This window comes from Streptopelia decaocto, assembly GCF_964273445.1.
Source record: "Streptopelia decaocto genome assembly, chromosome: 7".
Taxonomy (NCBI): Eukaryota; Metazoa; Chordata; class Aves; order Columbiformes; family Columbidae; genus Streptopelia; species Streptopelia decaocto.
The window spans coordinates 57,937,918-57,956,059 of record NC_138661.1 but is presented as its reverse complement, the minus strand read 5'-3'; the positions used below and the strand labels follow the sequence as shown (position 1 = coordinate 57,956,059).

Genomic DNA, 18,142 nt, shown 5'->3' with positions numbered 1-18,142 from the left:
AACACAAGGGACATACTGGCGTCCCTCTTCTAGTTACTGCTAGTATCAATATTATTCTACCCAATATGAAAAATCTACTGCCCATTTATGCCAGATGTGTTGACTTTTGTATTCTATGATTAGTGGTGCAATGAATATTACAATAATATTTTAATTTTCTGAAAGTATCATGTCTGCACAGTGCATGATTGGTGTGTCAACCACAAATCCTGTCACTGCCATCCACTACAATTTGTATATATGGCTCATGTCATTTCTTTCAGATGCTTTTTATCTGTATTTCTTTGCATAAAGCTGAGTAGCTCTCTGATGTTTTGGAGCAATTATGTGAAATAAGAACCTGTAAATTCAAACGCAGGGGATGACTGCCATTAAGTGAGATCTTGCAATATAATGTTGTCTATCTATCTTATTTATTTTGTAGTATTCTACAAAACTCCATTTTGATAACTTTTTCTAGGCTTTGTGTAGTCATTAATCATTCTTTTGGTGGAAAACTCATAAAAGTCAAACATATATTTTGTCGGTGCCAGTATCATGGTCAGAATCATTGTGTGCTAACTTCTAACAAAGTCAGCAGCCAAAACAGGAGAGTTCAGTACACAGTGAGCTGGGGCTTGAATTTTGCTCATCTGTATTTATTTGTGATCATCATTATGAGGTTTCAACTGTTAACAGAAGGAAAATGGGTAAAGATAAAAATTTGAAGTGTAGTGTATTAAGTGACCCACAACTCCAGAATGATAACTTCTGTTTTGCTCTTATACTTGCAGTTTATCACAGTGTAGTGCAGACAGCAGTATTTGCAGTTGCCAGAAACTTTGGTATGTTGTTGCCAATACTCAGGTGATACAGTGCTGTTGCTTTAAAAATAAAAAAAGGTATGGCCATAACAAGCACAACTGAATTAATTAAATATTGGTTTCACCAAAAGAAACTATAAAATATGTAAGGGGAGGATGTCTTTTGTTGTTCTTTTTTATTAAATATTACAATGGCTTTGTTTTTATAGAAAAAACAAATTAAAATGTGAATTTTCTGCTTTTATTTCTAGCTCTCCTCCACTTACTGAAAAAGAAGTTGAGGTGAGTATGTTCTTAAATTCATTATTTTAGACATATGCCTCAATTCTAAGTGGATACTGTAAGACTAAGGGTGGTTATTAGAATCAGGTAATTGGATTTTTTTTTCCAAAAAAATATTTATCAGAAAAGAAACCTATTGAGCTCAATAAAAATAACAGTTTTATGAAATATGGGCAGTTGTCCCAGACAGTATAAACTGTAAAAAGACTTAGAGTAGGAGCAAGTGAAATGTTGTTTGTGTATTTTTCCTAATGAAATACACATTCATTTTGGCTATTATTACAATATGGTAGTTAAAAAAAAGAAATCAAATGATACTAGAAACTAAATTACTTAAATTACGTTTCTGTATTGGACAATAGGAGCTTTGGGGCAGTTTTTGATATCTTGCAGTTCATTTACCTGATTTTTACTTTTTCGGTTCAAGACAATAATTTTTGGTAGGTTGCTCTTTAGCTTGCTGCCTTTGTTACTCCTTTTTTGTCACATACCAGTTAAGCTATATAAATCTTTTTTTTTTTTCTTCAGTCTAAAGGAACTGCTGGTGCCTTATGCTTTGCAAAATTTTAATCCTAATAAATAATGCATCTGGTAAAGAAAAAAAGAATCTTTAAAAGCAGGGTGCCAGGGAATAAAAATGTTAGCACTTAAACTTTTGCTGGCTTCAGTGGTAGGTGTTTATCCCTTAGGTAAAACAATGCGAATGGTGAGCTCATCCCTGGACTTCCTCTGCTCACACTATCTGTTGAAAAACCTTGGGGACCCTTGGAGGAAGTCCAGCTAGAAAACAGCTCCATTGTGACTCTGATGCTTCTCATAGGCTGCTTCCTTCATTGTGTCTCTGCTCTACTGCTCTTCCAGAAAAACAGGCAGGAAAAGAGGCAGCAACACATTTATTCATATATAGAGGAAACAAAGAGGAGTGATTTTTGAAACAATCTAATGTAAAAAATATTTTCGATTTTCTGTTTCAATACTCATTTAAGCACCAAAGTTTGTTAAAACTACCTTATTCATAAGTTGTTATTGGAAATTACATTGCTATGACACTTATTTTAAAATGCCTTTTTTTAATCCGAACAGAATGTATTTGTACAACTTTCCTTGGCCTTTAGAAATGATAGTTATACCTTAGAGTCTAGAATTAACCAAGCAGAGAGAGAAAGAAATCTTACTGAAGAGAATGCTGAGAAGGAACTGGAAAACTTTAAGGCAGCCATTACGGTAAGAAAAAAAAAATCATTCTTTTTGTGAACTATAGTGTACGTGAAAGCGCACATGGATTTGAAATATGTGTGGCTGTGCTTGCTCATACCTATACTAAATGCGGTCCCAAAACTTCATTTTCTGCTGCACAAGCTCCTTACTGTCAGCTGCCTGCCACTCTGCACGAGAGAGGGCTCTTCCTGCTAGGATGGGCCACCATTGCTAGAAATGAACAGAGGATGTTGCCCCATTCTTTGGGAATAAATATTGTTAATTTGCTGTTTAGTTCTTGGAATAAGCTTGTGACAAAGCTAAGAGCCTTCAGAACTGCAGTTGAAGCACTGATCCATGCTCTCTTGGGCAAGACCTTCTCTAGCAGTAGATTTGAGGTGTCCAGTTAGGTGAGACACTGAAATGATTCGAGTCCTGAGATTTGTGGCTTGAAAGACCTCTTAACTGCAGATAACAGAACGTGGTATAGGAAAGGAAACATTGAGGATTTAAGGAATATATGTAATCCCAGGATCAGGTTATGGATCTGAACATCAGCTGTCCCTGATGTTTTTTTAACAGCCATAGTTTTCAGTCCTTTTTGCCAGCTCTCTCTGGATTTTCTAATCGAAATGTCAAATGTATCTCTGTGTCACGCAACTTATGTGCTGCACACGTTTCTGTGCAAAAAAGGAAGGGATGCTTTGATACCATGCTGCTAAATGAAATACCCATAAATCCAATTTGCATGTTACAAGGAGGTGCTGCCATATATTTGAGGAATAGGAGAATGTGTGATTCTGCCATTTAATTTATCAAGACTGTAAGAAAGGATACAATAAAAACAGATTGTGATATTTACATCTTTCCATAGGATGGGCACATGTCATATGGCTCTTCTTTTTATTTTTTTTTGTCAATCTTGTGATAATTGATGTTTTATTCAAAAACCCAACTCCAAGAGAAAGCTGATTTATATGGACTTCAGATTTGATAGAGAAAATAGGCAAGTTATGGTTGCTAAGAAAAACTTGAAAATCTGAAGTTCTTTGCATGTTTTTCTCAGATTCCCTTATGCCTTCTTGGGTCTTGCAGTCAAATTTTTGTGGAATTTGTTATCACACTAGATTCAGTGATAAATAAGTTTAAGAATTTATTGTTGTTGCAATTGTTGCCATTGCGCCAAATTCATCAGTATCTTGGCTGTGTTTCTTCAGCAAAGATGTGCACTACAAATGCATTTTCTCAAATGACTCTACCCAGACAGTGACTGCACATCGCTCCCTTCTTTTGAAGGGAGGAAGTAGAAGAGAAGGAGCGGTTATTCTTTTCTCGCAGATCATTTCAATGCCTTGACTTGTTCTTGCAGTAATACAGGTGAGGGGTTGCAGGGAACTAGGGCACAATACAGCTGGTTGGAGGCAGAACTGTGTGAACAGCAACACAGTGATTAATTACTTAAGACACCTCAATACCAAAAGTGGTGCATCCTGAAGATGCACTTGAAAAATATAAGAATCATCCAGCATCACAAAGTCTGCCTGTAGGTCTGAACTAAATTGTATTGGGCTTTCTTATATCAAACTTTTCTGTGAACAGAAAACTCACTCAGTGAAGAGGTGTTCACTAAGGCTTTGGCTAATAAGACATGTAAATTCACTCTTGCTTTTGGTAACTAATCCCAAGGAAGTTAAATGCTTCAGTGTTTTTCAGTATTAATCGGAGCTATCAAAGTGACAATATTAATCCAAAGCATAAACGTGTGTATTGATTGAAAAAAAAAAAAAAAAGTTTAAGAAATTGTAATTGCTGTTTGATTTACAGGCTGTATTGGTTTTCATTATGCTTTTACATTTGGAATTCTTGAGACTATAATGTCTTATTTTCTGAATAAGTGAAGTATCATGGAACTGAAATAACATAAATGGCCTTCTTAAAACCTTGTGCCCAGTGAATTAAGATGTTCTTTGTGTTTTAGCAATCATTTGTAAGTACTAGGTCAAATAAGATTTGCATTTGTAAAATTAATCATTAATTTCAAAAGGAAAAATATTGCAGGTGTGCCCAGCCCTTTTTAACCCCTCGAAAGGTGTGCCTGCAAATGCAGTGAAGCACCATTCTGAAACAGAGCAGCAGCACTTTCTAGGTAATCTCTGATGGTAGGGATGGCATTCCTCTGGGGCTGCTGTGTCCATGCGTAGTTCTGCATGGACATGTCTACCCCACCTCTTCATCTGAACTAGAGATGGCTGGACATGATGGTAAAACTGATGTATTTTCACTTCAGTCTTCAGCTCACTTGTGGCATCACTATGAACACAGAGAAGCTTACCAGAAGCTATTGGAGGATATCGCTGTTCTGCGGCGTTTAGCTGCTAGACTGTCTAGTCGTGCTGAGATGGTTGGAGCTGTTCGCCAGGTAAGAACATCCTGGTGTCTGACATGTATCCTGGTAGTGCATGTTCACTCTTTTTCAGCCATAGCTGGCGGTTATATTAGCCCTTTGAAGTTTATTTGTCATTTTGACAGATTAAAGATGTTTTTTGTAGTGTCAGATAAGGCACCATTTCAGCCTAGAAACAGAACTTAAACAGATTAACCATGAAACTATTTAACATCTGTACAATAGGAGCATATATATTATTCAGACCTATAGCTGCTTATTTAAAATCAATGCAGCATGAATAAGAAAGCTTTTCTGGGTCAAAAAGCTCTTCTAGTTCAGTCACCTGCCTTTGGCAATAGCTTAGTCAGACAACTATAAAGAGTATAAGAACAGAGCAAGTATAAATGAGAACACAGCAATACCCTCCTAGATTCAAAATTGTTGAGTCTGCCTACTAAACTAGACTGATGCCAGTGAATAAGACCTTGGAGGGTTTGAATACAAGCATACGTAAACCACATAACTAATAATATAGGCACACAGGCAGACTGTATAAATATATGATAAACCAAATTATAGTATTCGTGGATATATATGAATGCGTGTGCATTTGTGTTCTAATTAGGTTTAGAATTTTCAGTCATGGAGGTACTAATATTTCTTTAAGAATAACTATTGCAGGGCATAAACAGAGGTGAATGATTTGTTTGAGAAGTGTAGAGGTGACCTGAGTATTCCCCTCATTTCTTCCTTAGGAGAAGCGGATGTCAAAGGCAACGGAAGTAATGATGCAGTATGTGGAAAACCTGAAAAGAACGTATGAAAAAGATCATGCTGAACTAATGGAGTTCAAGAAACTTGCCAATCAGAATTCTAGCAGAAGCTATGGTGCATCTGGTAAAAAATATAAAAATAAAAAAAGGGTTTGTTTTGCCTCTATACGGAGAGGTGTTGGTGCTATTTATGATAAAAAGTGAAGTATCATGAAAGCTGTTCATGAAGTTCTGATCTACAGGAGCAGATTTCAAAAAGTTAGAGATATAGCAGCTAAAATATATCCTATGATCCATGCTTAATGCTATAGCTTGGTAATTTAGAATCGCTATCATTTACCAAAGTCTCAGAAGATACGATGACAGATTCATTGACCTCTTGCACATAAGTGTAGCTTGCACATTTTAATGCAACTAATTTAATTATTAAAATTTCATTATTAAAAATGATTTTTTTCTTTTTGTAACCTTTGCATTCCTAGTTTGCTGGAGACTGAAATACTCATATTTTCTTTTGCAAAAACTTGTATATGGAGACAAATAGTGGGCTTTTGCCTGATCTCTGTAAAGGTAGTAATGGTTCAATTTTTTGCACTTATTTCAAATTTCTTCTTCAGGTGTAACTGAGACTGGAACTGAATGACAGATAAAAACATAGTCACTGCAGACTTCATAGAAATATACTATTTCTGAGTTAGAAATACAAGCAAGGGCTCTAGTAATATTATTTATAGAAATAATAATAATAATTTATAGAAATAACAGGCTAAGACTGTTCTTTGTCTACTGTTCTTTTGCAGAAGATGGAGTACCTCGTTCATCTAGATCCATGTCTCTTACTGTTGGAAAGGTATTTCTACAATATAAAGAAAATCAAGTGAACAAATGCTTTGTAATTTTGGATATGTGATTAAGAATGACTGTGCAATAATGATAATGTTTGCTGTGAAGCTGTAAATAATAAAGGGACCTATTTATTTAAGAATAAATGTATTCTGGGCCACATACTTGTGTTCCAGGGAATGGCTTAGGTCCTGTGCTTTATTCTAGTTCCTCAATGAGGATGCTGAACATGGGATCAAAACTTACTATGTGATCAGAGATTCCACGATCCTATCATTTTCAGTATCTTAAGATTTATGTGATGTTCAGAGTAACTTAGATATAAACAGTTATTTTAAGTAGGGTTCATTTTTTTTTTTAGTTAGCATCTGAATATCTTGTTTGGTATGACAAAGCATTCAGAGTGAGAGACTTTCTCAGACTGTTTTGGCTTGACCGGTTAATAACTTTAACATGGCCAGTGTTCCATTTCTACAAAACTTCCAGGTGTTGGAGATCCAGTTTGTTATAAAACTTCAAACAACTCCAGTTGTTTAAACTTCCTAAAACAACCAGTGATTTGAGAGATCCAAGTCCCAATGTGACCATTATGAAAACTGGTGGTCAGAGGCATTAAATTGTGTCTACTATTTCTTTTCCTATTTTTATTTGTTTGGGTTGTAGTTCCTTTAGGTTTTGTTTATTCCTGCCACCTCTGAGTACTGAATAGAAAGAATTAGAGCACAGAGCATGCTGGGGGCAAGACTGAATTTCAAAACAAGAATGAGAAGTTGAAATGGAGGTTCTAAAAAAAGGTAAAATTTAATAAGGACAGGTACAAGTCCAAATAATAAAGGTAAAACAAACAAACAAAAAAACAACACTCAAGTGGACTGCCTAACGGCTGCAAACTCTTCAGTATAGTGTTTCAGGAGCACATTAGATAAACCTCTGCCATTACTAAGTAAGTATAGTTGGTTTTGTCTAGAACTAGGTTCATGGAGTAGGTGACTCCTATATATTTTGTAAATCTGTTTAACTCCTTTCATGTCAAGTTATCTAGAGCAGAATCTTGGAAGTATTTGGATGTGCACTAAGATGAAGCTGTTAAATGTTATATGTGTTTGGATTTTTTTTACTCAGTAGGAAGTGTAGATTTCACTAGATAAATGTCATAGGATAAAGTACTTGGCTGCTTACCTAATGACAACAATATGATGTATGCTTGAGCTATAGTATATTATGTAAAGCTGGCATGTGTTTATCATATAAAGAATTTCCATCGTCTCTGGGCAATGTAGGCAGTGTTGTGTGGTGCTAGGTAGATGTCTGTCAATTCAAGGGTCTGGGAGTAGGCTCTGTTCTTTTGCAGAGGGAATGGATGTTATTGTTTCTGTAAGTTATAATTTGTAGGTTTAGAATTAATTAATATATCATAGTGGATACAGGCTATCATAACAGGTACATTGCAAGAGAAGAGTTTAATGTGTAACTTCATGATTTTCCAGCCATTGTGACACTGGCACTTTTCCCAGCTATACATCTGGTTTAACCAAAGATAATCACCTCTAATAAGAACTGACAGTAACAGCTCAGAACATACCTATTGTGTGACTTACTCTAATGGGCTCTCAGCGTGGAGGGAAGAAGTAGCATCTCTGTGCACCACCTCATTTCACACCAAGCATTTGCCATACCAGACATGACTAGAGGAGGTTTGGGGAAAAACCACAGCCCTAATAGCCACTTATCGTAATTTTGCTCCCAACTTTCCTTTCCCCTAGGGGGTATTAACCTACATCTTTGCTACACCTATTAACTTGTAGAATTGTTCTTCAGCCTACTTTGTTGTATGATAGAAAAAAAATGTTGTTTGTCACAGAATATGCCTCGGAGGAGAGTCAGCGTTGCTGTTGTCCCTAAATTTAACTCCTTAAACATTCCTGGTCAGTCACCAACAGCTTCACCTATACCTTCAATGCCATCCCTGGTAAGTAAAACCCATAACTGAAAGATACTACTTTTTGTCTAAACCACCTTAGCATGGGGGCAGGCCATAGTTACTAAAAAAACATAAGCCCTTTCATTGGTTTAATTTGTTTTGACCCCATCCTAGTGAAAAGGATGTACAAAGGTAATCCCTGCTGTGTAAGGGACATACGCTTTCAGAATCTACACCCATAGATTATCACTTTGGAATCAGCTGAATAGGGCCAGCTGATGATCCGGACGCTTTAGAAATTGCTTGAGCCAATTTGCCTTTTAACCCGTAGTAACATCTGTAGTAAAAGTAATTCTCCACTGTAGGAAAGAAGTTTTAGCCAGAATCCATGGAAGATTATTGTTCTGCTTCTCTTCATTGCCAAATAGTCTACTAAAGAGAAAAGCATGCAGTGAATTTAAAGAAATGTATGTGGTACAAATGTAGAAGTTCTGTGATGATCTGGCATTAGTGGAGCTATTAGCCTTTGCCTTGACTTTTTGGTTATAAAATTTTAATAAATTAAATGAGAATCTAATCTGAACCTAATAAATCTATATAAATGCTTTGGAGGAAAACTGCAAGGCATACCAACTGTTCATAGATAGCTAAGGTAGCACATAACCTGAAAATCATGCAGTTTTCCGCTATTTAAATGAGGGGTGTTGCTGAGAAGCTAAATCCATTTTAGTTTTACAGAAACAATCTTTTGTGCAATTTAGTCATATACCCAGACTCAATTGTTTCAGGAATCAAGTGTGTAAATTAACCATGAATTATTATGATTTTTTTGTTGTTTAAAATTTTCAATTGAAAACAAATTAATGTTCCTAGAGGAGCAACAGAGTAAATTCAGTCTTCACTGATCAATATATAAAGATGACTTTTCTTGGAAAAAAATAAGCAGGGTCGAAGGGAATATCCCAGAAAATTCTTACTGTGCAAGTCTATTGTTTACTGCGGTTAGTAGGAGTAATTCGGAAGCTTCACATTAAAGATATCTTGCTCATGGGTGTGGGAAGAAAAATGAAATAGCACATTGTCTTTTTACTGAAGACTCATTTCATATTAATTCACAAATGTAAGATTTCTTGCTGTTTTTCCCTTACAGTCTGAATCGCCTAGCAATGGAAGGAGCAATCTAACATCTACTCCCGTTCTGCCAGCACTTTTAGAAAAGTGAGTTTTCTCCAGGTCATCTCATTACCTATTAAATCCACATATGAAATTTAAATGATATCATTTCTATGTTTCCTAAGAGAAGTTGTACCAAGACATACAGTATTGAAATCAGTGACACAATATTGATTTAAGTTGATTCATAGTGTGGTAACTGTATTTTACTGCATCACCATCATATTGTTCTTTTAATGTTCAAAGAGTTCACAAGCAGTGTCTCAGAACTACACCAAGCCTGCTATGATCATTAGAATTGATCAAGTAAAAAATGCAGCAGAACATTATACATTTAAACATTTGAATAGACCTACCTTCAGAACTTGACAAAACTGAGAGTATTACATACAATTCATGTGGCTTTTAAAAAAAATATATGTATTTCCTGGAACAAATGAATGCTGTATGTAAAGCTGGCCACGAGCAACCCTGGGTATGAATATTCCTTAACTTGACTATCCCAGCAAAAGTTGTGTCCTGCTCATGCCTTTTCAACATGTGATCAGCTGTTAAGAATGGTATTTTGAAATATTATGATATCCAGCATCATGTAGGTTTTTAAACTTACATGAATAAACATAAATATACAAAATTCAAAAGTACGATTTATTATAATAGTAGATAATTAACATTTTACAGAGGTAAAAAGAATTATTAAATGGCGTAGTAATTATCTTTTTAGTATAAAATGAATTGAACATTCAGCTAAATTAAAGCATTAGGTTTGAGGTTTTAGTTTTAACAACCTAAGAATCTAACAGCTAGATAAGTTTGCATTTTTAAATTAAAAAATAGAGATACAAAGAAGAAGGGGGTTTTGTTTGGTTTTTTTTAGCCTGGTAACAAGCAAATACCTCAATATCTGTATTTTTTCTAGTACATATAAATTACAACAATATTTTTCATTAAATCATTTGCCCTTCTGACTCTATATTACTTAGGGTTAGTGTAAATGTCCTGGATGGATTAAAGTGTGCTGCTTTCTGTAATAGTTCTATGAGACATTCCATGGGTTTAAATAGTGCTATTAGTACTTTCAGAGCAAAGTAATAGTTATATGGACAAGGAAAGCAGAAAACTACTCTCCTGGAAAGCATTTGCATCTACACATTTTTGGAAAGAACTTCTAAGTTCTTTCAGTTGAAGTTCCTGTGCACATATAATTTAATTTTATACAAGTTTGTGAAATGTAAAGCCTCTGGAGCACTAGAATACAAAGATGGACAACAGGAAAACATGTGAGACTGGGCTGAGAACAGACAGCAGAGTCAAGCTGTTCTACAAGGTCTTTGTAAACAGTTGCCATTATGGACACAGGGACTGTTGCACTTGCAGACCCATGTGTATCTATATTTTATTGATATGTATAATCAGCTTAGAAAGCAAAAATAAAAAATTGTCAGGAATATTTCCAAATACTTATCTCTTTCAAGAGATGTTGTACGTTCTGAGGAAGTTGCTTGCTGATGTTTCAGAAGTAAAACTTACTAAAACATCACATTGATTTTTGTTGTTGGTTTTGTTACTACTACTATGGTCATTTTTATGGTTTGCAATGTCACAATAAAATACAATATTAATTTAAGTTAAAATTTGTTAGGATGATGTAAACATGAAAATTAAAAGCTTTAAGATATGCAGATCTCACATCTGTACGGAATAATGATTCTTGCATATTTTATTATTAGCACTGAGGAAGAACAAAGTTTATCTTATGTCTTTGTTTTATCTCTGTGCTTTACTGAGAATGAAAACATGCAACAATTGGGAAAACAAAACCAGTGAACTATGGCACTAGTCGTTACAACTCAACAGAACTCTACAAGATTTAGACCATCTTTCAAAATGGTACAGAAATTCAGGGGAGGTGGAGGGAAATATTTCTTACTGCATCTTAAGAAAACAAATCATGTTGTCAAATGACAGAAGTAGAAATTGAAATTCAATTTAAGCATAAGTATGTAGTGTAAAATTACATAGTTCAGCCAAGTTTTGTATATTTGAGCACTTCAAGCGTATATTCATGATGTGTTTAAAGTTCAAGTGAAAATAATATCTAGGGTTAACAAGACTTATTGTGAGAAAATCCATTGCCCACAGATGGTGTCAATCTGGATGAAGTGTTCTGCCCTTGTTTTTAGTGCCAGAAAAATAATGCATACAAAAGGGTTAGATTCGAGAAGTTGAAATGGGATCCACTGTTGAGCATGTTAAACCTTGACTGATAGATTTGCTAAGTCATGTCTGAATTACTTGAACTCTTTGTCCCAGACTTAAATAAGTAAGGACAGGTGAGCACTGCAGAAAGAGACCAATATATAATGGCTTATCCTTAGGCTAAATGTCCAAAGCTTTTGCTTAAGAAAAGTTTTAATGACAAAAGGTATGTATATACTTTTTTAACCTGTGCATCAGCTCAACTTATAAAGTCAGCAGAGGGGAATACCTAAAAGGCAAATAAGAAAAATTATTTGTGAAATTATACTATTTCTATTATTTTCCTCTGACATAGCAGGCTACAATTTCTAAGCTGATATTTTAAAAGTTGAGGGAAATGTTTAGAAGAATAGCAAATAGATGCCATGGATAAGCCAGGAGACAAATGCTCTTTTCTCTTTTCTAAAGAAGAAGAAACAAAATGCAAGTTTTAATACCTTAGAAACATATTAATTACTGTTCTTAAATTACAACATTTTGAAAATAAAATTTTGCTTAATGTTTAATTTTTTTTTCTTTTGGAGGACATATTATTTCTCTAATATACATTAAAGAAGAAAAATCAGGAGTCACAAAATTGCGTGTGATTGTTCTTGTTTAGTAGTATAATCCAAATACAACACATTCCAGTGGTATTATTTTCTGTTTGTCTGTTTCTTTTGTCTTGGCAGTGGTAAGACTAATGGAGAGCCTGACAGTGAAGCCTCTACTTCTGTGCTGACACAGAGTGCGTTGGAAGAAATCAGTCCTGAAACTAAAGCCAAGATAGAAGAGGAAGCATATAACAAAGGGTGAGAATATTTTTAGGTGAACTAAATCTGCAGATGTGTGCTACCAAATGAGGACATATGTTTTATAATGTAATTTTAAAGGCAAAGTGAGTTACATGATAAAAACAACCTCCTTTAGGAACGTGGGAAACAATGTGACTGAGCTTCACTCATTGTATTTGCATCATAGCTGTTCACTTCCACCCGTAATTAATATTAGCCAGGCTGTGGGAGAGCAGCTATATCAGAGACTCTGGGTTAGGTTGGTGTTCTTATGTCAACAGTGTTCAGCTTTGTGATAGGATAATCCAAAACCACTTTATAAAATGTTTATTCTGAAAAGTGTATATCGAAATGAGTAAAGAGTAGGTATCAGCTTTTGCAGTGAACTCGTGTCGTTTGTATCACGAAGTGCTTTACACAGCAAGTTTTGGGGAAATTAACAGCTTTGGGATCTGTTTCTGAATGTCAAGCAAATACCTTTGTATGATGTGAAGAGTGAGACAAAAATTGTGATCCTCTCCTGCAGAATCCAACAGGCCATCTCTCTTGAGCATTGATTTGCACTTTTTCTCCAGAAACGAAAAATAGAGAGGGTGTTCAAAATGGTTGAAAAATAATAGAGAAATACTTACCAACTCCTTTACAACAGACAAAAGTTGTGCTCTGCTGAGGACTATAACCTTTCTTTTTTAAGATGATAAATTTGGTAAGAGAGCTAATATAATTCTCTGTTAAGGAAACATGGCTCTGTGTGCCGTACTCAGGTTATTTAGCTAGATTTACTTTTTTCCATGTGCTGCAACACTGCTATTTGTGTTTTATTGCACATAACAAAACATAAAGCTAATTTTTTGTTACGTAGGAACAGGCTTATACAGCATGCTAGAGTAAGAAAAATGTTTTGTGTGTTAAAGCTATCAGGAAGGCTTGAAGAAAACCAAAGAACTTCAGGAACTGAAGGAAGAAGATGAAGAGACACCAAAAGAAAGTCATGATGAACATGAAGAAAGTGAAAATGAAGATGAGATAAAAAACCTGAAAAGCAGGTGAGACAGTGGTGTAATATGTCAATACAAGAGTGGCCACGTTTTTCTATTTGTGGTACCCAGCCAAGTGTTTAATACTGTTATCTTGACATCATTTCTTCCAGTCTAAGGACACACATTTGAAATAACAGTATTTTCACGGAAAGGCATATTGCAAGATAACATAATTGCAAAATGCAAAACTTTCTATTTTGATATTTCAACTCAAATTGTATGTTGACATCAACATGTTTCATCTTGATGGGGTTTGGTTTTGATTTGAGGTAAAAAACATTCCACAGAAGTTCTTTAGATGCCAGAAGGCACGGGTTGTCTCATACAAATTGTAATTGAGGAATCTGATGCCCATATCTGTGCCATATGTCATTCCCAAAGGGTCTTCACAGGTGAGTCTTTCCATACATCTACAAGATGAATGCAGATTAAGACAAGCTCTCCAGTTATGTTGGACTAGCTCTGATTTGGACCCGAAGCATTTTATGCTTAACTGGAAAACTTTCTGAAATTTTCAGCTTTTCTTAGAGTTAATTATTGAGTTTCCTTAGTGGTTCTACCACCCAATTCAATATACCTGCAATTTGCTGAATTTTAAAAGCACAGAGACTTTTGCATTAGAGAGGAATTGAATGCTGTCCAAAGTAAGTAATATGTCCAGTCCCAAGCTAAGGTAGGGATCCTTACCTGATCCAGAAGAATTAATTTCCATTCCATTTCATAACCATTATGATTACAAACATCTGTTAATTTGAGATTTCAGCCATGTTCAGAAGGGCAGCCATCTCACTAGTCATGAAACTCTTAGGAAGAAATGTTTACAGCATGTTCTATGTTTAGCTGAGCAAGCTATGAACGGTGCAGAATTTTACATCATATCAGGCTCTGAGATTTGCCAGTTGACAAGTGGAAGAAATAGAAGTCAAGTTTACGGTCTTCAGCTGCCTTGCAAATATCACCGATATCTGAGTGTACAGCTTTTCCTAAAAGAACAGTCTGATTCTTCTTTGATGAGGTGTTTGTATTTGGAAGAAAGATGGTGCACCATACATATATGAAACTTCTCAAATTGAAAAACTTAATATAATAAATTTGCATATGATTAATATATAACAGTTTTCTTTTAATTTTACAGCAGACTTGAAGTCATCATTAATTATTTACATATATTGTACCCCAAACTGTGTAAACACTGGAATGTGGTATGGCTTGTAGTGGCTGCGATAATCATTTTTGCCGTGGTGTTGGGAATCTACCATTCATACAACTCCTGTGATGAAAAATCAGAGGGACCTGAAGGGAAGACCAGCTGTTCTGCCGCCCATCAAAATTCCTGGTGGAACTCAGGATTTCAACATGAGCAACGCACTGAATAATAGAGGAACAACCATGTATTTATGGTACCTGAGCAAGTATGTGTATTAAGACACAGTTGTTATAGGTAGTGCTTAGTCAGCCTTATGGTTGTTAAATATGATCTGTTAGACAAGTGAGTTACTCCACACCATCAGGTTTGGGGATACATTGTGAACATACCTTGCTAAAATGACAACCTGATAAATAATCCTGTCTGTGCTCTTATTGTAAATGCCTGATAAAAAGAAATTAATATCGAATCATGATAAGGTTTTGCAGTAATCAGCAACCAGCAAGACATTTAAAATAATGATTTGCACAGGACATTATTTCTGCTATGGTTTTGAAGAAAATCATAAAACTTGCATTTGCAGTTAGTGCTTTCCTTTTATTTTCTGAATTTACTGGTGATTGTTGAAGTACTAATGGCATTTCAGTCCTTTGGGTTTAAAGAGTCTAATTGATTTCCTTATTCGTGATTATTGAGTAGAAATAGCAGCTCTTCTATGGATTATCAGACCAAATGCCTTGCTGATCAAGTAATTTTATAAGAGGAATTAACTGTATGATTATTTAAATGGAATACTAAGTACGTGCATAAATGTGTTTTATTATATACTTTAAGAATGGGACCACCACTTTTTTTTTTGGGATATACAACAAAACCTAAAATGTCTAGGTGGCACAGTTAGTATTGTCAGATAGATTTGGGAATTTGGGATATATCAGAGGGACATGCTTTGCGAAAGATTTGCATACGCCACTCAAGTCAATACTGGTTACAGCAAAAAGCAGTTGTTGTCTGGAAAACTAGATGTGTTGCCCAAGCCCGTAATACAGCAGACTTGGATGTAGGAAGCAATCTTCAATTCTTTATTAAAAAAAAAATAAAAGTCTTCAAGCCTCTGTATGCACTGTATACAGGTGATCACACGAAGTGGACTCTTCCCTACTGCTGATACTGGAAGCAGAGATCCTTTGAGATCTGTACTAGGAACACAGTTCTGCATACAGCAAAAACCCTACCAGGGCCCAGGTGAATCAGGACATGCAAGCAGTGAGGATTTTTAAGAGGTTGCTGCATGTCTTCAGTAGTTCATTTTCAGAATCTGATGCCAAGTATATGACTGTTCTGATATGCTTTCAAAGCTAAACTATCAGGTCATGACAGGATATTCTTTTGCACAGATTTTTTTAAACAGTTCTGCCTATTGGGGAGTTGTGAGTTCTCACACAAGAATGTGAAAGCCTGTAATTTTTAGACAAGCAATTTCAAAATGGTAAAGCCATTATCTGTAAAAAAAACACACCACCTAGGGGTGAGGCCAAATGCATGTCACTTAAGGTATGCCGTAGGTACCTGCTGAACGTCACTTCTGATTGAAGATGAACTATGTGTATCTTGCCATAGCTATATGCTTGAATCTAACCATAATACCAAAATAAGTGTGACACTTGATTGCACTCATGTCTTGCATTCTTCTGGCATTTTCTGACTGATTAACAGGTCTGTTTACCAATTCAAGGGTCAGTAAGTTATGAAGTACTGTAATTTCAGTTCAGATGTAGTTAGTATTGTCTTGTTTCCTTTTGGTGTCAGCACTGAACCTCAAGCTAACTATCAAAGAAAACAGGTCTCTAAGTCATAAATTTAATTTATGTATCTGGCGCTAGTAACAAACATCCTGCTGGTAAATTTTCTTTGTTATATCTTTAGCCACATGTTTCTTAAAAGACATTAATCTTGAAAAAGAAAAGAAAAAAATTTAAAAAGCAAACCATACCACTTTTTTTTTTTTTGGTGGGGGGTGGGACTGAGGGGGAAGTCTATAAGCAGTTGGGAGGGGTTGTTGTTTTAAAGTATATATTGTTGAGGAATAGTGTGCTTAAGGAAGTTCAAAAAGGATAATGGGAAAGTGTCATTTGGTCTAAAATCGTAATTGGTAAAGCATAAGACAAAAGAAGGCTGCTTGCAAATTACTTGGTATCTGTTTGGTTCAGTTAGAATATCTGACTATGAAGAACTACTGTGACATTTCACTTCAGTATTTGAAGAAACTTGCCAGTTGCTCTTTGAATACTTCTTTATTAAAATCAGCTTCTTTAACTTAATATTCTTTGCAAATAGTGTTGATACCTTAAGGCAATAAAAGTAGAAGGTAAATAGTCCTGAAGATTCAGGACTCAATGCCAAAAATTATGGTACATATTTGATAATGTGATTGTGGAAATGTTGGGCTGCACCAAGGAAAAATAATTAACAATGCTTATAATTGAATTATTTCACTCTTGTTTACAACTGCACTGATGTGGGTCCAACATTTTATTTTAAGTGCATGTGGAAAGTCATTGATATCGATCAGGCTCTTGAACTGCTTAATGTTAAGTGTGTGCCAAGTTTTTTTTTGGTCAGGGTGTGCTTGAGGTTTCCATCCTCTCCATTCAGCACACTGGCTCTTGGTGGACTTAGTGCACAAGGGCAAGTTTCTGTAAGTAATTGTACTGATTTGAACTGAACTACTTGCATGTCTAAGGCAAGTATAATTTAGCCACAAAGTTATTAATTGTTATGCACAATGGACTGAAAGAGGCAAGATATTTCACGAGAATTAAAATATGAAGTTTGTTTACAAAAAAAATCTTGTTCTTTTTATAACTACTTTGAGCAAACTGTCCACTAAAAATGATGAACCACAATGACTAACAGCACATTAAATGGTTTTGATTGTTTTTCAGTTAATTGATGAAGACACCTTTTTAAGAGGAAACTAGATTGAGCTCAAAAACTATTCTAAATGTAATTTTATCTGTTGGATATTAGTTTGCTTTATCTGGGGGCGGGGGGAACACAACCTGGTTTGTGTTCAAAGATCACATAACAAGAAATATATATATTATTTATGCTATTAACACTGAAGTAGTTTTCTTGAGGTGCAATATTTATTTTTCTGCTTTGATAAGACACGTTTATTATTTTTCCTGCACAGCACAGATGTTTCTAGTAAAAGGAAATTTAAAAGGGCACTATTTTTGTGTATCATATTTAAATTTGTAATATTGTAAGATTTTGCACAAGTGTGCTGGTATTGTACTGTATAGTATCACATACTTGAGTTTTGAAATAAAAGTATGGTTTCAAAGTCAGTGTTGCTGCCTTAAAGGTTTGGTTTTTACATGCGCTCTGTCTGCATATTAATGGCTATTTTCTTAAGAAATACATACTGCCTTGTCTATACTGCGTAATGTAGTGCCATGTTACACATACCAAAGATCTTGTTCTTAGTCTTTCAGTTCTTCAGGGAAATGCTGTAGAAGCAGCAAGCAAACTCCTGTTTC

General features: G+C 35.2%; 1 protein-coding gene across 1 annotated transcript in view; it reads left to right on the top strand.

The window, feature by feature from the left end:
* Nucleotides 1-17,940, top strand: part of IRAG1 (inositol 1,4,5-triphosphate receptor associated 1) — a 74,427-nt gene extending 56,487 nt beyond the window's left edge. The window contains exons 15-24 of the mRNA XM_082059570.1: nucleotides 1,055-1,085; nucleotides 2,169-2,309; nucleotides 4,570-4,701; nucleotides 5,424-5,565; nucleotides 6,242-6,291; nucleotides 8,146-8,253; nucleotides 9,356-9,423; nucleotides 12,309-12,428; nucleotides 13,325-13,456; nucleotides 14,586-17,940. Coding sequence (XP_081915696.1) covers nucleotides 1,055-1,085; nucleotides 2,169-2,309; nucleotides 4,570-4,701; nucleotides 5,424-5,565; nucleotides 6,242-6,291; nucleotides 8,146-8,253; nucleotides 9,356-9,423; nucleotides 12,309-12,428; nucleotides 13,325-13,456; nucleotides 14,586-14,826 — 1,165 coding nt within the window. The 3' untranslated portion in view covers nucleotides 14,827-17,940. The remainder of the gene's footprint in view (nucleotides 1-1,054; nucleotides 1,086-2,168; nucleotides 2,310-4,569; nucleotides 4,702-5,423; nucleotides 5,566-6,241; nucleotides 6,292-8,145; nucleotides 8,254-9,355; nucleotides 9,424-12,308; nucleotides 12,429-13,324; nucleotides 13,457-14,585) is intronic.
* The last annotated feature ends 202 nt before the right edge of the window (nucleotides 17,941-18,142 follow it).